This window comes from Phocoena sinus, chromosome 11, assembly GCF_008692025.1.
Source record: "Phocoena sinus isolate mPhoSin1 chromosome 11, mPhoSin1.pri, whole genome shotgun sequence".
NCBI lineage: Eukaryota > Metazoa > Chordata > Mammalia > Artiodactyla > Phocoenidae > Phocoena > Phocoena sinus.
In genome coordinates, this window is record NC_045773.1 from 4,657,780 (window position 1) to 4,679,937 (window position 22,158).

The 22,158-nt window shown below is 47.1% G+C and overlaps 2 protein-coding genes across 6 annotated transcripts in view; one reads left to right on the top strand and one right to left on the bottom strand.

The window, feature by feature from the left end:
• The window catches only part of RAF1 (Raf-1 proto-oncogene, serine/threonine kinase), a 73,661-nt gene extending 67,227 nt beyond the window's left edge, over positions 1 to 6,434 (top strand). For 3 of the 4 annotated variants that reach the window (XM_032647598.1, XM_032647600.1, XM_032647601.1), the window contains 7 exons: positions 630 to 714; positions 1,502 to 1,678; positions 3,119 to 3,165; positions 4,317 to 4,435; positions 4,818 to 4,949; positions 5,085 to 5,219; positions 5,448 to 6,428. In XM_032647598.1, the coding sequence (XP_032503489.1) occupies positions 630 to 714; positions 1,502 to 1,678; positions 3,119 to 3,165; positions 4,317 to 4,435; positions 4,818 to 4,949; positions 5,085 to 5,219; positions 5,448 to 5,591 (839 nt within the window). In that variant the 3' untranslated portion in view covers positions 5,592 to 6,428. Of the gene's footprint in view, positions 1 to 629; positions 715 to 1,501; positions 1,679 to 3,118; positions 3,166 to 4,316; positions 4,436 to 4,817; positions 4,950 to 5,084; positions 5,220 to 5,447 lie in introns of all 4 variants that reach the window. The other variant, XM_032647599.1, reaches the window with a different exon arrangement.
• MKRN2 (makorin ring finger protein 2) overlaps positions 6,338 to 22,158 on the bottom strand; it is a 29,822-nt gene continuing 14,001 nt past the window's right edge. For both annotated transcript variants that reach the window (XM_032647603.1, XM_032647602.1), the window contains exons 3-8: positions 21,069 to 21,250; positions 19,378 to 19,682; positions 18,257 to 18,471; positions 16,025 to 16,135; positions 7,895 to 8,039; positions 6,338 to 7,715 (exon numbers count right to left, since the gene is read on the bottom strand). In XM_032647603.1, coding sequence (XP_032503494.1) covers positions 7,578 to 7,715; positions 7,895 to 8,039; positions 16,025 to 16,135; positions 18,257 to 18,471; positions 19,378 to 19,682; positions 21,069 to 21,250 — 1,096 coding nt within the window. In that variant the 3' untranslated portion in view covers positions 6,338 to 7,577. The remainder of the gene's footprint in view (positions 7,716 to 7,894; positions 8,040 to 16,024; positions 16,136 to 18,256; positions 18,472 to 19,377; positions 19,683 to 21,068; positions 21,251 to 22,158) is intronic.

Consider the following 22,158-nt stretch of genomic DNA (forward strand, 5'->3'; position numbering starts at 1 on the left):
GCTTTTGTAAGATGAGGACGACAGTATTAATGTCATAGAGCAGCTACGAGGATTAAAGGAGGTAATACCCGTGAGAGCAGACAGTGCCAGGGTATAGTAAGCAATCAGTATTAATCATTAGGATTACTTTCTAACGGCACTGAAGGCCGAGACGGTTAATTTCAATATATGTCTTTGAATTTGTACAAGGGAGCTTCTCAGGTCTCATTGAAATGTGGCTGCTGAATTTAGCATCAACTGTTTACTAACTGGCCTGCTTCCCGGCCCCAGCCTCCTGGCCCCGAAGACTCAGTATTTGCTGGGCCATTCATATCCATCTGCTGATGTCATCTTCACAGGCCCAGGCTGTGACCTGTCACACATGACCTCACTGCTGGGGATGCCAGGCTTGACAGGAACAGTTTAAACCAAGCTGGTTCAAGGCCTGTGGGGGCGGTATTTTAAGGATAGTAGTATAATCTAACTTTTTAAGCTACTTGATAATTCAGAAATTTGCATAGTATTTGTTCCATCTGTGTAGGTATATGATTTTTGAATAAGTGATTAATTATATCTTCTTCAGATCTAGTGTACATGAAAAATAACAAAGTAAGATCATTCAACTGCGCTCACTGTAAACTAATTTGCAGGAGACGTTGCAGTAAAGATTCTAAAGGTTGTTGACCCCACACCAGAGCAGTTCCAGGCCTTCAGGAATGAAGTGGCTGTCCTTCGGTGAGTAGAAAGCTGGCCTGTCCCTTGGTGTGGCAGGGACGGGGCGTGGATGCTGGTACAAGCACCGCAGAGGAAGTAGGCTGCATGGTATCATGACCTGTCTCTGAGGGCTGATGGCTGGGACTGGTGGTGAGTGTTCACTGTGGAGTCCTATGGTTGAAACAACTCCCTCATGAGTGAAAAGGAGCGGAAGGTTTCTTCCAGCTTATGCGCTTATTAAGCCTTTAGAAGAGCCCCCTTTGATGAGCATACCCCCTTCCACTGCCTCAGGTCTCTGGGCTCACTACACTGATAGAACAGCCCAGGTTCTATCTCTGGGTTTTGTTTTGATGTAGGGAGAGATGGGTTCTGTTTTCACATTTATTTACAAAAACTCTTTATAGCTAAGTTGCCTTAATTTGGACTTCAAAACCGTCAGTTTTGAAGTCTTTGAGTCACTGTTTACACTTGTAGGAATAAACTGAATAATGATGGATTCCATAGATGAGGGGTCCTTGTGACCCCTGTGGGGAGATTGGTGAATATATGCTGATGAAAGAGAACGTCCTCTGTACGATCAAGGCCAGCACTGAGGGCAGTGACGGCAGCCCCTCTGTCCGCTCATAACACCAGCTGGTTCATCAGCAATCGGCTGTGTTTGCTTTGCCAGCCCCTGGACTGTAAGCATGGGTGGTGTCAGGAACATGCAGGGTCTGGTCGGAGACAGTGGGAAAGCAGACTAGATCTCCCTGTTCTGCAGCAGCGGAAGGTTCAGAGCCTTTCCTCTCTCCTCCCCTCCCTTCTCCAGCAAAACCCGGCACGTGAACATCCTGCTCTTCATGGGGTACATGACGAAGGACAACCTGGCAATTGTGACCCAGTGGTGCGAGGGCAGCAGCCTCTATAAACACCTGCACGTCCAGGAGACCAAGTTCCAGATGTTCCAGTTGATTGACATTGCCCGGCAGACGGCTCAGGGAATGGAGTGAGTGAATGGCCTGACGCGTAGAAAATCTGGGGTCCAAGGATCAACTTGTCCCTACATCAGAACCAAGATTAGGAAAAGCCAAGCCCATTAAGTGACTTCTGTGATATTTTTGCACAGCTGGAAATGAACCTGTGTGGTGGGCCAAAGGAACAAGAAATTCAGGTTTATTGCCCAAGCTGAGGCTACCCCCTTAGGGCTCAGATTCAGGTTCCAGCAACCGCCCTTAAAATTCAGCCAGACAGGGGCTTCCCTGGTGACGCAGTGGTTGGGAGTCCGTCTGCCGATGCAGGGGGCATGGGTTCGTGCCCCGGTCCGGGAAGATCCCACATGCCGTGGAGCGGCTGGGCCTGTGAGCCATGGTCACTGAGCCTGCGCGTCCAGAGCCTGTGCTCCACAGCGGGAGAGGCTACAACAGTGAAAGACCCGCGTACCGCCAAAAAAAAAAAAAAAAAAAAAAAAAAAAATTCAGCCAAACACTCAACACAGTGCGGGTTGCCACCTTCTGGTGGGCATCGTGTCTGAGGCATAGCCCATCAAGTGTGCTTATTCCACGTAAAGGTTTGACCAGGTGTCACGTTCTGTGTAATTTTTCCTTTTGGAGAATGCTTAAATTAAGGTGATCCATAGCACCTCCATTAAATACTATTGTTTTGGGTCTTTGTGCTTTGACACATTTCTCTGTGAAAGGGGTGTGCGTGTGCGTTTCATTCTTGGCTAAGCCAGGGCAGTGCTTCTCAAACTTTTCCTTTGAAGTACCCCTAATGTGGAGCAGGGGGAACTCCTCATACCCCCCGACGACTAGGAGCTTAACTAAAGCTGTGCTTGCAAGTGGTTTATAAAATCTCATGTTGTATTTTTAAAAGTCATATGGAATTTGCATTGTGTACATTTCCAGAAATGACTAGTCAGTTATTTTTTAGAGATGAAATTCACTTTTAAAATTCACCCCTTTAAAGTGTACAATTCAGTTTTTTTAGTATGTTCACGGAGGTGTAAACCATCACCACTAACTTTAGAAGATTTTCAAGATACTAGATGAAGTCTTTTGTGTCTGGCTTGTTTCACTTGGCGTGTTTTTGAGAGATTCATCCATGTTGTAGTGTGTATCAGTATTCCATTCCTTTCTATGGCTGAAGAATATCCCATTGTATACAGCGTTTTATTTGTTCATCAGTTGATGGATATTTTGGTTGTTGGAATTACTTTTTGAATAAAACTGATGCTGAAAGAAGACCTTCCCTGTTTGTGCTGTGGCCTCACTTTCAGGTTATAAGTCCTGACGTGGACCAGGCTGAACCAGTGCAGGGCCAATCCCCGAAAGTGACTTCTCAGCTAGGAGTCAGGCCTTCAAGTGGTTTACTTCTTAGATGTAATTTGAAGCTGCTTTCTACCAATATCTCTCAAACTGGTTTTAATAGACTTATTTTCCCTTCACAGCTACTTGCATGCAAAGAACATCATCCACAGAGACATGAAATCCAACAGTATCCTTTGGTGGTAGTTTCATCTGACTGCTCAGTTCTAAACTTAGGACACTTTTAAAGTTTACCTCAGCAAAAGTGACTCTGGAAAGAGTTCCATGAAAGTTGAGATACCGTTTGGGTTATGCTTGAAACAGGCCAATTTTTAAATGCTCTTTATTACTAAATTTAACTTGGGAGAATGGGCCTTTTGTCTTTTATGCTTACTTCTAGTTTGTGGACTGTATATCTGGTCAGACAGTAGCTGCAAGCCAAAAGTTGCAAGATTTTAAAAATTACTACTTAAAATTGTTTCTTGAATGCACAGAAATGGTTTCCTCAGAGATTACTGTTGGAATCAACCCTTTCCAAGACATAATGTGCTTTTACAGAAGGAATGAATAAAGGTGTTTTTCTTGCTGTAGAGTGTGAAATGTAACAATTTTACATCTGCCTCCCTCCACCAGCCTTTCTCTTTGAAGGGAGTACGGCATTACAGCTACACTTTGCTTCTTGGCCAGTGAGAGGCACAGCAGTTGTGTTGGGTCGCATGATGGGATGTGCTATTTTGGGCATGGGTCTGAGACACAGGATACCTTTTAGTGGTGGGTTTTTGGGGACCAACATATTATACCATGAAGGCAGACACCACCGATTTTAAGGAGGTATGAACTACTGGGCATCAGCAGATCACACAGGTCGGCCTTAAACTGCCTGGCTTCTTTACTCAGAACTGAGGTGTTTGGTTTTGATTTCGAAGTCACCAAGTGGTACCTATCCTGTGAGAAATGCCTTCAGGCAGACAGCATTCAGGACTCAGGGTGTTTCCGTTAGCCATTGGAGGGCAGGATGCAGGCCATGCTCAGAGTCTTGGGGCGTAAAGGCACCTACGTTATGTGGCAATGTCACAAGGCCAGAGACCCGGCTCCTAGGTGTGTAAATGGAGGCAGCAGCAGCAGTGGGGGGCAAACTGGCTTGTTGCGGCTGGAGCCAGAGAATCTGGTGCCCGGAGCACCTCCTGGAAGGAGCCGCGTTCTAAAGCACTAGCAAATCCAGTGCAGAGAAGGCTGGGGCGGATGGGAGGCCGAGAGATGGTGCTAGTTAAGAACTTGGGGAAGTTTTTCAAAAGTAACTTGACCATTCTTTTAAAACCACAGTCCTTAACAGGCATTGAGATATATTTCTCCATGAAGGCCTGACGGTGAAAATTGGAGACTTTGGTTTGGCAACAGTGAAGTCGCGCTGGAGTGGTTCTCAGCAGGTTGAACAACCCACCGGCTCCATCTTGTGGATGGTGAGGCGGCTGGGCTCCCTCTAGCAGGGTGCAGGGCCAGGAGGGGTGATGTGATGGGAGGTCTGTATGCAGGCTTCAGGCATTTCTCTACATTTCCCGACCACCTCGGTGACACCTGTGTAGTGTTGGCAGCCCCTGGGCAAATTTGGGTTTCCTGGTGATGAGGAAGTGCTGAAGCACAGCTTGGGGGGAGTTAGGTGATGGGGAGTGCTGGATCTCAGAGACAGGATTCCTGAGCTCCTTTGAGCCTGAGAGTGGGAGCCTTTTGGGAAAGAGCTACAGCAGGGCTGAGGCGGGGACTTTCATACCCAGCCCAAGGGACAGCCTGGCTCCTGCATATCTGTGGGGCACAGATGGTGACAGATGCACTTTGTCCCCGTAGGCCCCAGAGGTGATTCGAATGCAGGACAATAACCCGTTCAGCTTCCAGTCTGACGTCTACTCTTACGGCATCGTGCTGTACGAGCTTATGACGGGGGAGCTGCCCTACTCCCACATCAGCAACCGCGATCAGGTGCGTCACTGGTGCTCAACGACCCGCTCGCCGTGGAAGCCCCCGGGCTCTGCCCGTCTGAGCAACACAGGGTGGAAGGTGCTGCTTTCACTGTTGTTCATCCACCTGTTCCCTCAACTGCTTTCTCTCCCTTAGATCATCTTCATGGTAGGCCGAGGGTACGCCTCCCCAGACCTTAGTAAGCTGTACAAGAACTGCCCCAAAGCAATGAAGAGGCTGGTAGCCGACTGTGTGAAGAAAGTTAAGGAAGAGAGGCCTCTTTTTCCCCAGGTAAGACTTGGCTCAAGGTGCTAGAACTGATTAAAGCAGGAGTTCTTAGTGATACAAACAAGGAGAGAAGCTTCTTGCTGTTTGTTCTATAGGGAGGGACTTGTGTTCTGCACAAGATGATGCAGGTGGGGGTGGGGAGAACAGCCTGTGTCTTTGGCCCAGATTGAAAGCTGCTGCTGCAGAATGCCCTGTCCCCTGCCATGAGAGCATTTTATGGCCTTGTTTCAGATCCTGTCTTCCATTGAGCTGCTCCAACACTCTCTACCGAAAATCAACCGGAGCGCTTCTGAGCCATCCCTGCACCGGGCGGCCCATACCGAGGACATCAATGCCTGCACGCTGACCACATCCCCTAGATTGCCTGTCTTCTAGTTGACTCTGCACCTGCACTCAGGCCACCAGGTGGGAAGGGAAGTCAGCAGGCATCACCTTTCTGTGGGGACAGAGCTCGTTTTTAGAGAAGCTGCTGCTAAGGACCTTCTAGACCACTCACGGGGCCTTAACTTCACGTTGCCTTTTCTACCCCTCTGGCCCTGGGAGGAGGAAGCCATTTGCAGTGTTGGTTTGTCCTGCTCCCCCACAACCCCTGTGCTCATGAGCTGAGCCTCCTTCAGATGCACCGGTGGCTGCCATCTGTTCGAGTATTTTTAGGGCAAGAAAAAGCACTCAGAGGGGAAATGCAGGTAGGTAGCAGGCAAACCAGCCGTGACGTGGGGACATGTGGATTTTGGAAATCAGCTCCTACGAGGAACGCTTATCACAGGACTTCTCTTCAGAGATACGTGGTGTGGCACCAAACAGGTAGTTTTTGCACATAATGCACCAAACAGCCCAGGACTGTCGAGACCATGGCAGTCTGGAGGAGCCTGCTTTGGTACTATGGACTTGACTTTGGGGACACTGCCTTTTCTTGAAGGTCTCTAGTGCTTTGGGATGGTTTTCCAGAAGAGGTGCTTGGCCTGCCCCTCCCAGTCTCCGCCCTCTCAGGGAGCAGTCTTCCATTGTGCTGAATTTGTCTTCCAGGAGCTGCCCCTATGGGGCGGGGGCGGGCCCCCCCACCCCTGCCCCGCCAGCCTTGTCCCTACATCACATCGTATCAAGGAAGCCAGGAACACAGGTTTTCTTGGGTTTAATTTTGTTTTTATTGCGCCTGACAAAATACAGTTATTCAATTTGTTATTTTAATAAAATAAATTAAATGTAGGGTTTAATGGCTGTTTCCTCCTTTTAAAGTAATCCTGAGCTCACAGCTTGAACTCCATTTTGTTCATGCCTTTGGGAGCAGAAGTCAAGAAACAGGAAATGGGCCCAGAGCCTCTGCTGGGAATTGAATTCAGCCTTTGTCACCCTTCACTTACTTACTTAAGAACTCCAAACTCAGGTAAAGAGGAGACTTTCTTCTTTAATGCATTTATAAAACATTTGGTGTCTACAGCTGTCTATAAAAATAGATAATTTCGGCTTGGATTGTGTTCTGATTCACAAGGTTATGCTCCTTCAATTAAAATCACTACTGATGACAGAAGACTTGTACTCTCTTCAGGACCACCGCTAGATAAGAACCAGAAACTGTTCTTGGGTGCTGTTTTTATAAAATTTAAAATCAAAGCCAGGTTTTACAGATAAGAACATACATGAACCCTCGGGGCACAAGCCAGCAGGTGAGTTTTTCCCTGGAGGCACGTGTGCAAGATTACTCCGATTGTGACCCTACCCTACCACAAACCGGAAAAGAGGGGCCATATTTCTGCTTCCTGTTACTTCAAGAGCCCCCCCCCCCCCCCCCCCCCCCCCCCCCAGGTAAGAAGGTTTATACCTGTCTGCTGAACGTCCTGCAACAAGACTTCTCCCCTGATTTGGGACACTGCAGAGCCCTAAGTCGAGTTTTGTGCTGAGGTGTGCAGCGCTCACTTGGTTTTTGAAAAGCAAATACAAATCCAGTGTTGCCCACACTATTTCAGTATACTAGGGAGGTTCACCACACAGGAATCCTTTGGTAAGATAAATGAATCTGCTGCTTTAGGGGCGGCGCACGGTCCTCGAGGACGGGAGCCAGGCTGGTCTGAATCAATCAGTGAAAACGCTGGCTGGTCAGCCGGCCCCCCTGAGGAGTTTGAGGTGCAACTAACATAAACAGCAACTAGGGAAGCAGCAATTCCATATATGTGTTCAGGTTATTTTATATCCTCACTCTTCCCATGGCTGTAATAATGGAGTGGATGAGACCAAGATTAAATACAACCCCACTCAAATTCAAGTGACACGCCACCCCAGGCTGCCGTGAAGGAAGCTCTGCACACCCTGGCTTGGGGAAGCCTCGGCTGGTGGAGCCGAAGACGCAGGGCGACCACCTACTCTTCAGGGTTCTGATGACTCCACTCCGGAGAGGTGCATGAAGAGGTCCCCAAGCTCTGTCATGTCGACGTCTTCAGTGTTGTGGACATGCTGGCTTTCTCGGTTCTCAATGAAATCCCAGAGCCGCACCGAATTAAAGAACTGCAAAACCAGCCAGCAAACATGCTTGGTTATTGCTAAAGGCAACGTGAAAGCTGAGTAGCTTCTATTCTGTTTGCCTACCACATGCCCTTCTGCCAAAGCTACGAGGAGGGGCCAGGAGCAGTCCCCGGAAATGCCTACAGGTGGGTGTTCCTGACTAGAGATGGCGAAGTCCTTACCCTCACGGTGCCTTCAGAACTGAGCTGTTTCCGAGGTTTCTCTGGTTCTGCTAGCCGCCCATCAGGGTAAGCATGGCGGTAAAGGCATTTGCTTCCAAATGGGCAGGTCCCTTTGCCTTGCTCAAAGTATTTACAAGCTTTTTTTCTGAAAAGCAGAAAGAAAGGATCAGAAGAACAGTGGGAAGATCTGGGGTGCAGGTGAACCACTGTCTTCCTCCATCCCTGTCAGAGCCAGGTCAGCCTCAGGTCGGAGGGGCTGGATGCCGATTTCCAAGCTGGACGGTGCCTGCTCCACGATATGCTGCCACGGGGCCCCCACTGTGTTTTGAGCCTGCAGTGCTCCAAAGGCCTCCAGGGGCAGGTAGGCCTGAGCAGTCCTCTGGGCCAGCTGTCTGGGCGCCAAGGTTCTGAAGCTGGGCTACTTGCCTCAGCTCAAAGTCCCAACAGGAGGTTCACCCAGGAAAGTTCTCCTTCCTCCTGGCCAGCAGTGACGCCAAGGTGACCACAGGAAGCCTTCACTTAGGGGTCACAGGGAAAGCAGCAGGCTTTAGCAGCTGCCTAAAGTTACAAGTCTCATTCCAATCTTCCTTGTTCCCCACCCTCCAGAGCAGGGCTTCGTAACTCTATGTGCTACAGAACCCTTCTCGGAACAATGTTTTTAAATGCATAGAAGAAGACACACAGGTCTACAAAATACAGTTACCAGAAAGTTAAAAAAAGATTTCCCCCCCATCTTCAGTTTCTAGCTACAGACCCCTATGTTACGAACCCCTGCTCCTGAGGAAACTCAGAACCAAACAGACAACTCCCATTCCTTCCCGCTGAAATGAAATTTGGCTTATGTAATCGTAAGTGATCCCACGTTGCAGAGGAAGAGATGCCCGAGAAGCCAGAAGAGCGGGGAAGGTGCAGAAATGAAGCCAAATCCCAGCAGAAAGGGCAGGCTGCTGCGGGGATGGGGTACGTGGCGGTGGCAGACAAGGAAGGGACCTTCTTGATGTCAGTGTTCCCTGTTTTCTCAGACGAGGGGACAACGGCAAAGACAGTGGTGAAAGCCCCTGAGGCAGGCCTCAGAGCAGCACAAAGAAAAGCTCCCCAGCAGCTGTCCATTTCCACCAGGTGTGACTCAAGCACAGGTGACCGGGGAGTGGATTTGAGCAAAGTCTGTGGACCAGACGCCATCATGGCCCACTGTCCCCAAGGTTCTGAGCAGATCTTCAAATGACCGCTCAAGTGGCAAGTTCTTAACAGGGTCTGCGGGACGCTGGCTTTAACAAACTCGTCAGGTTCAAAACATTATTCTCTGGTCCCCACCCCAAAATGATCGCCTCCCTCCCCCAGCCTTATCTGGTTACCAGGGACATAAGCCTCCAGATCACTCCTACTCCATCTCTGTTCTCAGCGCCCACATCCAATTGTGACTTCTGCCTACAAAGCACCTCCCCAGTCGACCATCTTCTCGGTTCCCACACCGTTGACGCGTTCGGGGCACCATCCTCTGTTGCCTGCCTGCCTGCTGTGGTCCAGTCTCAACTGGCCTTCTCACCAGGTTCTACTCTCTTCACACACCTCAGAGGAGCTTCCCCAAACAGTGTGTCCCTTGTCGTCCTGTTCTTAAAGACCACTCAAGGCCCCTTCAGACTTGTGCCTGCGTCCCTGTAGGTTCCACATCCTTCGATACACTTCTTTCAACCCCAGGGACCACGCCCACTGCTCCCCAAACACAAAATCTGCACCATTCTGCATCCATGTCATCGCATCTGCCATCCCAGCCCCCAACCCCGACACACGAACTATTCATGCTTCAGGGCTCAGGGTCCCATCCCCATCCTGCTTTCCCTGACACTCCCAGGTGCCTTCTCTATTGTGACATCTGGCTCCGGCCTCTCATGATGAATCTGTCACCAGATAACCTGTATCATAATTGTCCTTCTGTAATCTCCCATGACTGATTTTTACTCTATATCCCACATTGGTGTTTAGCTTGAGGGAACCTGGCCTGCAGCTCAGTAAATGTCTGTAGAATGCATGAAAACACTGTCATCAACAGAAAGCAAGGCCAGGAAGACCCAAACAGCAATAACGTGACTTTTCGGAGAACTGCAGCAGAGCTCCTTTCTGCAGGCTGGACCCCTCTGCCTTGCCACTCCTGCCCTCTGGTGGACACACAAGAACATCGCAGGAGGTAAAAATGGTAAAACAAGAAGATATCAAGCCTTTAGTAATCAATATGCAACTTAAAGGAACTATTTAAAAAGATAATATACAGTTTCGCTTTTAGTACCCTTCCTGCAGATGAACTAGAAATACAGACACTCTTAAAAGACCTGAAGGCACTGGAGAGTGAACAGAAGTAGGATTCTTCAAGAGATTAGACACCTGGAAGAATGGAATGGCAAGAGACTGAGTTATCTTTTTAAGAAAAAATAGCACTTAACCTAGAGCAGGCTGCGGGCAAGTATCTACGTGGGGTGGCTAAAACTCCAGTGGAAAAATCAAGTCTTTCTGGGCTGAAGAACAAAAAGAGTTGGTGGAAATCAACCACTGGAAGAGAGGAAACAGTCCCCCAAAGAAAAGGGCCTGAGAGGGGCCCATCCAAATACTGCATACTAAGTCCTCCCTCCCAAATCCCAGGCCAGTCCCTAACCCACACATCAATGCAGCAGGCTCAAGGCAACTCAGCTAAGGATAAAAAAACTGAACTGAGATTTGAACTGCTGCCCAAGAGTTTGAGTCAAAACAATTTCTCTGCCTATTAAAACAAAAACATTAACGTTTTATAAATGAACCTAACAGAATCCAGAGTCTCTACAAGTCAGATTTACAGTGTCTAGGTTACAATCCAAAATGACTCAACTCAATGAAGAATCAGTAAAATGTGACCCATTCTTAAAGGACAATCAACAGAGTCTAACTTCAAGATAACAAGGATTTCAAATCAGCTACTATACATGTGTTCAAGAACATGAGCAGAGAGGAAAGAAGACTGGACAAAAAAAAAAAGAACAGAGCCTGAAACTTATAGGACAATATAAAAAAGTCTATCACCTGTAATTAGAATCCCAGAAGAAAAGCAGTGTAGTAAAAAATGTGATGAAACAATGGCCAGAATTTCTCTAAATTTGGTGAATAATATAAACTTACAAATTCAGAGAAAAACAAGCAGTAAAATATGAAAAAAATCACTCCTAGGCAAAGTATCAAACTGCTGAAAACCAGGATAAAGACCCAGAAAAATGACATACTACAATCTGAATCACACATGACTTATCAGAAACTACAGAGGCCAGATTATACAGTGGAACGACATTTGCAAAGTGCTGAAAGAAGAGAAGGGAAAACCCCAAACTATCATCTCAGAATTTTACTCATTGAAAAAGGTGGCAAACATGTGAATAAGACCAATTAGACCAATAAATTCAATGAAAATATCTTTCAAGAATGGGGGGAAAAAAAACCCATTTCTGATAAAAAGAAAACCTTCAAACTCATCACCAGCAGATCAGCAAAAATGTTAAAGGCAGTTCTTGAGGCTGAAGGGCAACTGTATCAATTGGAACGAATTACATACCAAATGACAGAGCACTGGAAATATTATATATCTGACAAGTTTTAAGGCAAAAGTTATTACCTTGTGAGGTTCTAATGCATGTAAATATTACATCCCATACATTATAGTAAAGTTGCAGGATACAAAATCAATATCCAAAAATCAGTTGTTTTTTCATATACTACCAATGAAGTATCATCAGAAAGAGAAATTAAAACAATACCATTTACAACTGCATCAAAAAGAATAAAATACCTAGAAACACCAAGGAGGTTAAAGAGTCATACACCTGAAAACTGCAAGACACTGATGAATGAAATCAAAGACAACATATAAATGGGAAGATACTCCATGCATACGGATTAGAAGAATTCTGTTAAAATGTCCATACCACCCAGAGCAAGCAATCTCCACCAAAATTCCAATGGCATTTTTCACAGAAATAGAAAAAACAATCCTAAAATTTGTACAGACCCACAAAGTCCTGAACAGCTAAAGCAATCCTAAGAAGAACAAAGTTGGAGGCACTGCACGTCCTGATTTCAAATTAGTTTACAAAGCTATAGTGATCAAAACAGTATGGTACTGAACCAGACAGATCAATAGAACACCATAGAAAGCCCATAAATAAACCTGTTCATATATGGTCAATTAATTTACAACAAAGGAGCCAAGAATATGCAATGAGGAAAGGACAGTCTCTTCAAAAAATGGTGCTGGGAAAACTGGACAGCCACATGCAAAAGTATGAAACTGGACCACAATCTTGTACCATAAAAATTAACTCAAAGTGGATTAAAGGCTTGAATGTAAGACATGAAAGCATAGGCAACAAGCTCCCTGACATCTGTCTTGGAGATGATTTTTTGGATTTAACACTGAGAGCAAAGGCAACAAAAGCAAAATTAAACAAGAGGGACCACATGAAACTAAAAAGCTTCTGCAGAACAAAGGAAACCATCACAAAATGAAAAGACAACCTACTGAATGGGAGAAAATATGTGCAAGTCACCTATCTGATAAGGGGTGAATATCCAAAATGTACAAAGAACTCATACAACTCAGTAGCAAAAAAAAAACCAATCAGATTCAATGGGCAGAGGAACTGAAGAGACAGTTTTTCAAAGAAGACACACAAATTGGCCATCAGGCACATAAAAAGATGCTCAATCTCACTAATCATCAGGGAAATGCAAATCAAAACCACAATTAGATATCACCTTACACTTGTTAGAAGAGATACCTGCACCCCCATGTTCACTGCAGCATTATTCACGATATCCAGCATATAAAAAGTTGTTTAACAGATGAATGGATAAAGAATATGTGGTATGTGACTGTGTGTATATATACACACACACACAAAATGGAATATTATTCAGCCACAAGAAAGAAGGAAATCCTGCCACTTGTGACAACATGGATGGACCTTGAGGGCATTATGCTAAGTGAAATAAGTCACAGAAAGACAAATACTGGATGGCATCACTTTTATGTGGGAATCTAAAAAAAAAAAACCTCATAGAAACAGTAGAAAAGTGGTTGCAAGAGGCAAGGGTGCAGGGAAAATAGGGAGAGGTTGGTGAAAGGGTGCAGACTATCACCTATTAAGATGAATAAAGATAAAACACTGACTCTGGTTGACAACACTATTGCTAAGACGGTAGAAAAGAAAACTGTGAGGCAATGGATGCGTTAATTAGCTAGACGGGGGCTCCTTTCACAATGTAGATCCAGTTACCATGAGGTACACTTTAAAGTACCTCATAATTTTGTCAATTATACCTAAATAATAAAAAATTATTACCTTGTGCAGTTCTAATAATGTATGATATGCATTATATCTGTAGCACAAAGATGGTAATGAGGAAGTAACTGCATATTATATAAGGCAGCAGGAACATTAATTCTGACTAAAATATTAGGAGTATATTGTAATCCCAAGAAAAAACCATTTAAAAAAAAAGAGATAAGCTAAAAAGATGCAAGTTAAAATGAATTCTAAACAATATTCAAAATAGCTAACACAGCAGAAACAGCAGAGGTATCCATCAGCAGGGGCACAGAACAACCGGGGTAAACAGGCAGCCCTTGCTTTGCAAGGTTCTGGTCATGTGCTATGGTCTGAATGTTTGGATCCCCCTAAAATTCATATACTGAAATCCTAATGTCCAGTGGGATAGAATTAGGAGACAGGTGATTAAGTCATGAGGGTGAAGCCCTCACGAATGGCATTAGTGTTCTCGTAAGAGAGCCGGTGAGCTCCTTCACCCCTTCCACCATGTGAGGACGCAGTGAGAGGACGCTGGCCCTCACTAGAACCCGACCATGCTGGCACCTTGATCTTGGACTTCCTAGCCTCCAGATCTGTGAGAAATAAATGCCTGCTGTTTATAAGCCACCCAGTCTGCTGTTAATCTGGAACAGACTGATACACCATGTACGGTGAGTTGAATAGCGGCCCCCAAAAGACAGCTCAAAATCCTAAGCCCTGCTACCTGTGAATGTGACTCTATTTGGAGAAAGGATCTTTGCTGATGGAGTTAAGGATCTCAAGATGAGATCATCCTGGATTAATGGGAGGGTCTTACGAGAGACCCTTACACGAGTCAGAGGGGAGAGAGAGACACAGAGCAGACAAAGGCAGAGACTGGAGTTACGCTGCGCCCAGAAGCCAGGAGAGGGGCCTGGAACAAATTCTCCCTCAGAGCCTCCAGGAGGAGCCACCCTTGCCCACACCTGGATATTGGACTTCCAGCCTCCACAAGTGTGAAAGAACAGATGTCTGGTGTTTGAGCACCCAGTGTGTGGTAATGTTACAGCAGCCACAGGAAATGAATCCACCATGGTTTCGTTAAGTGCCACTGGTCCCCCAGCAACACAGTTCAAATTTCTGTCACCACAACACACCACTGTGAGTGACCATGTGAAGCACACACTGTCAGCTCTTCAGTCCAAACCACCATACGAACAGCACACGTGCGCCATGGTCAGTGACTGACCACCTTAACTCTCCTCCCAAGTCTGTCGGTGACTGGTCACTGTGCATCTGTTATTCAGTGGAGCTGTGTTGCCTCCTTGTTGCCCAGTGACACATCCACAAGACATTTTACAAAAAACGGATAACTGAAAGAGGAAACTGGCCAACAAAGATAGAAGTGCAGCAAAGAAATGACAAGTGGTTAACACTGGAAGTGAAATCTGAATCCTCCGCCATATTCAACGCATCAGCAAATCCATCCCAGTTCTTCTAAACAGGTCCAGAATCTGACCACTTGCCATCACCTCCATGCCTCCTACCCTGGTCCAAGCCCTGCCACATCTCGCCTGGACTGTTGTAACAGCCTGACTGGTCTCCCCATTTCCACTTTTGCCTCCTCTTTCAATATATTCTCAGTGGTTCAGCCACAGTGATCCTTTCAGAATATATCATATCATGTCACTCCTCTGGTCAAAATCGTATGACGGCTGTCCACCTCAGCCAGAATAAAAAAGCTAGTCTATCCAATGACGTACAGAGCCCGACACAATTCACCCCACTCCCCCTGTCCTCGTCTCCAGTGTTCTCCCCACCTGCTTCTCTCCTGCAGCTCCGCCTTGCTGTTCCGAACAAGGCAGACACGCTCCAGCCTCAGAGCTTTCTCTGCAGTGACAGCGCCGTCCCTCTGAGCGCTCTTCTCAGTCACATGGACATGGCTCGCCGCCTTGCCTCCTCAAGATCTCTGCTCACAGGTCGCCTTACTGAGGTGTCCTCTGGGCTCCAGCATGGAAACTGCAATCCCCTCATTTCCTATCCCCATTCCCAGGCTTATTTCACTCCTTAGCCCCACCATATAATAAACATTTTCCTATTTTTTTGTTTGTTTCTTATTATTCTTATTTTTTTCCTTCAGTAGAATGTGAACTGTGTGAGGGCTGGGATTTTTGTCTAGTTTGTTTAATGCTGTATCTCCAGCAACTAGAAAAGGCCTATCAGACAGATTTTTCATCTCTATTTGTTGAACGAATGATCAGAGATAAAAAGGCTATCTTAGCACTACAAGCAGGATTTCTAAGGGACACTGCTCAGCTTAAAAACCGTTTAGCAGGGCTTCCCTGGTGGCGCAGTGGTTGGGAATCTGCCTGCCAATGCAGGGGACATGGGTTCGAGCCCTGGTCTGGGAAGATCCCACATGCCGCGGAGCAACTAGGCCCGTGAACCACAACTACTGAGCCTGCGCGTCTGGAGCCTGTGCTCCGCAACGGGAGAGGCCGCGACAGTGAGAGAGAGGCCCGCGCACCGCGATGAAGAGTGGCCCCCGCTCGCCGTAACTGGAGAAAGCCCTCGCACAGAAACGAAGACCCAACACAGCCAAAAATAAATAAATTTATAAAAAGCAAAAAAACAAACAAAACAAAACCGTTAAGCAAGTCCACTTCACCACAGCCGTGCTTGCTCATCTCTGTGTCCCCAGAGCCCAGCATGCTGCCCGAGAGAAAAGACACTGAGTGGCCTCCCCACAGGGCAGGCCCTGCATGAAGCAAAGATGGAAACAAGAGCCAGGCCCCCACCAGATCACGCTTGAGCGCAGAGCACTTACCCCATTCCCTGTTTGAAAGCTTCAATCAACTCGTTCTTTTTATTCTGATCTTCTACCCAATACACACTTGGAATTACAAACTCTGATATCACACGGCACTCCGGACAAGACCTGAAGTAAGAATCAGGTTAGTAAGGGAGAGATTCAGTTACAAATCCTGTGCATACTCCACCACTAAACCTTGTGCTCAAATGCATGACCGCTCCAGGTGTTTTTCCCACCCCGGAATTCTAAAAGGTACAAACGCAGTCCTCTAACCTAATTTACTGTTGAAACGTGTTCTTCTCAACAATAAAAAAGACAACCTAATTTTAAAATGGGGAAAGGATTTGAGTAGGCATTTCTCCAAAATGGCCAATAAACACAGAAAAAGATGTTCAGTACCATTAGTTATCAGGGAAATGCAAATCAAAACCACACTAAGGTATCACTTCACACCTGCAAGGATGGCTAACATCAGAAATCAAGACCAACTAAGTGCTGGCAAGAATGCGGAGAAACGAATCCTCCTATGTTGCTGACGGGGACGTAAAATGGTCCAGCCACTATGGATGGCAGTCTGGCAGTTTCTCAAAATGTTAAACACAGAGTTCCCATATGCCCAGCAACTCCACTCCTAAGGGTATACCCAAAAGTTCTGAAAATAGTATTCAAACAAATACACAAATGTTCATAGGCACACTAGCCATAATAGCCAAAAGGTGGAAACAACCCAAATGTCCATCAACTGATGAATGCATAAACAAAATGTGGTCTAGCCATACAACGGAATATTATTTATAATCACTAAAAAAGAATGGAGGGGCTTCCCTGGTGGCACAGTGGTTGAGAGTCCGCCTGCCGATGCAGGGGACACGGGTTCGTGCCCCGGTCCGGGAAGATCCCACATGCCGCGGAGCGGCTGGGCCCGTGAGCCATGGCCACTGAGCCTGCACATCCGGAGCCTGTGCTCCGCAACGGGAGAGGCCACAGCGGTGAGAGGCCCGCGTACCGAAAGAAAAAAAAAAAATAAAAGAATGGAGTACTGATCCATGCTACAATATCGGTGAACTCTGAAAACATGCTGAGTGAAAGAAGCCAGACACAAAGGGCACAATATCGTATGATTCCATTTATATGAAATGTCCAGAACAGGTAAATTCATAGAGAAAGAGGAGATCAGTGGTTGCCAGGGGCTGGAAAGAGGGATGAACAGGCAGTGACTGTAGGCAGAGGTTTCTTTTTAAGATGATGAAAATGTTCTAAAATTAGGCTATAGTAACAACAGCTGCACAACTAAGAATATATATATATTAAAAAAAAACCTGAATTGTACTTTTTTTTTTTTTTTTTTTTTTTTGCGGTACGCAGGCCTCTCACTGTTGTGGCCTCTCCCGTTGCGGAGCACAGGCTCCGGACGCGCAGGCTCAGTGGCCATGGCTCACGGGCCCAGCCGCTCCACGGCATGTGGGATCTTCCCGGACCGGGGCACGCACCCGTGTCCCCTGCATCGGCAGGCGGACTCTCAACCACTGCGCCACCAGGGAAGCCCTGAATTGTACATTTTTATCTCAATAAAGCTGTCGTTTTACCACACGAATGTGTGACTTCAGGCAAGTTACTTGACCTCACCATACCTGAGTTTCCCTATACATAAAATGAGAATGATGATCAGAGGGTCTCTGAGAGAATTACGACTTAATGTATGTGAAGTTTCTGACAGTACACAGCCCGCGGTAACTTCTCACTACGACTTAGCTTTTCTCCCACGCCACTGCGGAATTTGAGAATCCTATGATGTTGTGTGTCAGTTATCTCTCAATAAGGCTGGGGGATAAAACCCTGTGTTGGCTCACTGAGTACCTCCCATGTATCAGACATTAATGTGAAATGTGTTACATGCACTATTCCATTTAGTCCTCAAATAAGCCCTACGTTACAGATTAAAGAAAAAAAGGCAATCGGCCTACGGGCGGACCACCAGTAACTGTGCCAGAGGCAAATGGGCCTTCTCACACAGAGGATCCCTGCTGAGTGTCCCCCCAACACCCTAAATGCCTGGCAGGAATTGTCACCTTCCTTTTTAAAGGAAGAGACAGTTGGGCTCAGGGAGGGTCTGCGACTTGCTCAAGTCCTTGCTCAAGGACTCACCACTCACCTGTGGAGGACAAGGGAAGGCTTCCCTGTGGATGAAGAAAATCCCCGATCAAACCTTCTCCCAGATTCTATAGGTAAGAACCCTGCTGCACCTACTTGATGATTGGGTTCTCAAACTGCTTGGCACACCTCCACTGCCGGATGCAGGACAGGCAATACGTGTGGTTGCAGTTGGAAAGGATCCCGAACCTCCGCTCTGAGGCTGACGCTTTCTCGAGGATAACCTCCATGCAGATGCTGCACGCTTTGTCCTGACTCGCCTGGAAGGCAAAGGCCTTCTCCATCTCGTGTTCGAATGTTGACATGCAGATCTGAAGTACAGGGAAGGGGGAAGGAAACCTTTGGTTCTGGGCTGGGGAGTGGTGAGAGCCCAGAATGACTGCCGGCCACACAGTACAAACCAGGATCGGGAAGGAACGGGGACTGTGGCTGCTTCCGGCAGGCCCGGCCATGCCCTGCATTCGGGACACAAAGCTCTCTCAAGACCACCACTGGGTCGCCCCCCGCCTGTCGGCACTGCTCCACGGTCACTTCCAATTTAAAGCCGAGACCAGAGGCCCAAGAAGATTAGAGGGCCACTGTGGGGTCAAGGAGGTCCCAAAGACTGGGACCCTGGTCTCCTTGCCCCTCTGGGTACCGCCTTTCCCAACACCAACACCGTTAATGCCAAATAACCCTTAATCTAAAACATCAGGCTGACAGGCCAGGGTCAGAGGTCAGCAGCATCACTTCTTCCTACGAGAACCGGTTACTGAACGAATCCCTTCACACTCAGGAGGCAGGTGAACAGAGCATGTCCCCTGCGCAGCACCACGCATCAGGCCCCAGAATCAATGCAAAGGACCTAGGACCCAGGCCCTCGCACAGGGGATGCACACACGAGCCGAACCCACCGCACAGCACCCGGATGTCATGTCCCTGGGGAGGAGGGAAGCGCTAACCCGTGCTCACCTGAACACCCCCCGGGGGACGGCAGAGGGTTCAGACAACCTCCACAGCTCTGTGCTGAGCAGAAGCCCGCACAAACACGGGAGCCTAATGACCTGCAAGGTCCCTTCCGACACCGAACTCCTCAAATTCTCCAGAACTCGGCCTGGCTGGCCAGGTACACAATGCAGGTATTACTGGCAGAAAGATGCTTACAGAAATACCAATTCTGTCACTTAGTGCACTTCAAATTCCTTAAAAAGAGTTCCCGTAAAGGCTTGCAACTGTACCTTCTCGTGAGTTTTCCTTTGCTCTGGGTCGAAGGGGTGCAGGACTTGTAACCTACAGATTTCACATACTTCCCCATGCAGGTAGACACAAGCATCCCCAAATCGGCACTCCCCGGCAGCTGCGTAGGGACACAGCTGCTGCTCGCTGCTGTAGGAGCTGCTAGCTTCCAAGCTGTCGAGACCACTCCTGATCGCTTCTAGGTAGGAAAGCGGCTTCAGCTCCGGGCTGTTCTGCAGGTCGCTGCAGCCTCCGGGATTACTCACCACACTTGGGCAAGTCTTTTCTTCAGCCATGCCAGAGAGATCTTAAAATAAAACACACGGCACACACACACAAACACACACACACACACACACACACACATATGAAAACTGGCCCAACCCTTCTGGTAAGCAATCAGTCAAAACCTGACAAATTAACCCTGACTTTGGGAATTTCACTCTTGGGATGTATGGAAAAAAACAGGTCAAGAGGGGAAAAATAAAAGAAAAAATGTTCAGAGTGATATTACTTAGAATCATAATAAAAAAAACAAAAAACATAATTGGCAACATAGGGAAATAGCAAAGCAGACCATGATATATTTATTTAAAATAACACTAAAGTTCCTTTTTAAAAATGCCAAGTATGGAAATCTCAACACATGGACCAGTTACACTTAAAAAAAAAAAATTTAAAAGAAAACAAAGTCAAAAGGAATTCAGAATGAGGTCAATAGAATACAGTGGTTTTTCCTTTTTACCAGTAAAGTTACCAATCTTTTTTTTTTTTTTTGCGGTTCGCGGGCCTCTCACTGTTGTGGCCTCTCCCGTTGCGGAGCACAGGCTCCGGACGCACAGGCTCAGCGGCCATGGCTCACGGGCCCAGCCGCTCCGCGGCACATGGGATCCTCCCGGACCGGGGCACGAACCCGTGTTCCCTGCATCGGCAGGCGGACTCTCAACCACTGCGCCACCAGGGAAGCCCTACCAATCTTTTTAAAGTGAAGGAGAATGAAAATCTGGAGCAAGTCTCTGGGTCCTGAGGCCAGAGTCAAACTGTCCTTCGGCCACCCACCCGCTTCTCACACGGGAGCTGCTGCCTACCCATCAAGCTTCTAACATTTTCCGAGGGGATATATCTGACGCAATGGATTTATTGTTTGCTTAAGATGGGATCTGCCTATCTTATGCTGAACAACTTCCAGAAGTAGAAACCCCTTCACCTGGTGAGGACCAGCCAATAAAAACAACTACGATTTGTAGCCTTCTACCCACGCAAACCCTGCTCCAGGGTACAGATCACTCCCCAAACCTGAACGTGCTATTCTATTTCCAAAGATGGAACTGGCTCAGCCTAAGAACTAAGACTATGAACTGACCAAGAAGACAAACAGTGAAACGTGCTCTTCAACAAAACATGTAGCTTTGAAATGAACAGCTTGGTGCTTCTCAGAGTTGGGCAACCACGCTATGCAGATGACAGTTACATGGTGACAAAAAGGCCACTTTCAATGTGTTGCCAGGCAAACCTGGCGCTCTGCCCCACCACGGACACGAGGCCTAATGCGTCATCTGAACGCCCTGCAGCCAGATGTGGCCCGTTCTCAGGACTGTTCTGGGTGTGAGGTTAGGAGCCCCCTTGACAAGAGAAGGCCAAGGAAAGCAAGAGTGCTGTTCAAAAAGGCAACAGAAGGGTTCTGCTCACTCACTTCGGTCTCTAAGTACCAATGTCCTCTTTTCACGTTTCCCAGGCTCGTGTAAGTTAGTTTTCACGATTGATGCAGTGAGGTCGGAAGGAGGGTGAGGACTGTGGAAACCCAGGGAGGGCACCCCGTGGGGAACAGTGCCCATGGCCCCACCAGCTGCAGCAGAGGGCCTCGTGTGATCGTACCTGAACAAAACACAGAGCAGATGCATTACGGACACACCACATGCACATGCCTCCCGCATTCCCCAGACCTGGAACATCCCTCCTTCTGCTCCATCTGTAGACGGGGACAATGAGACAATCGTTTCCTGTATTTTAACTGATAAAAGTCTTATCAATTAGTAAGAATTACCCGGCAATTCAGAGTGAGTAGTACACTGCTATCACCTCCACTTAAGTGTCCTGTGGGACTTGGGTGGGACAGATGCACTGCCCAGACCACACAAAGAGAGCCCAACGGTTCTGGAGATGCTGACTGACTGGCTTCTCCTGGACTGTCTCTTGGGGGCGCCCACTGGCAGGGGGAGGGCTGAGTGGGCCAACTTCCCACATCCCAGGCAGCACTGAGGAAGGACTGAAGGGAGCTCTGCAGCCCAGGAAAGCAGATCAGCCCTTCACTACAACAGCACAGGAACAGGTTTTGGAATTTTCTCCTGTCTAGAAGTTACAAAACTTGCCTACAGATGTCAGTACATGCTCATAAATGTTCACTGCACTCACAGCAAAAAACTGGAAGCCCCTTAAGTATCTAATACAGGGATAGTTAATAAAATGATGGTACGTCAACATTATGAAGAATTATAAAATTACAGGTAAGACATAAAGTAGCAGCACTGGAAGGAGCTTATGACATGTTAAAAAAAGGCAAGATAGAAAATCTTATGTATACTCTGAGGGCAAATTTATAACTATAGACTCATAAGAATAGACATGAAAAGTGACTTTGAAAAATTAAAATTTTTATGGTACTAAATTTGAGGTTTCAAAATTATTTTTGTAACATTACTTTTAAACTAAAGTTTTCCCATCATCAAGACCCAGGATTTAAATCCGTGAAGGTAGTGAACTCAGTGTAACAGCTGGCGATAGAA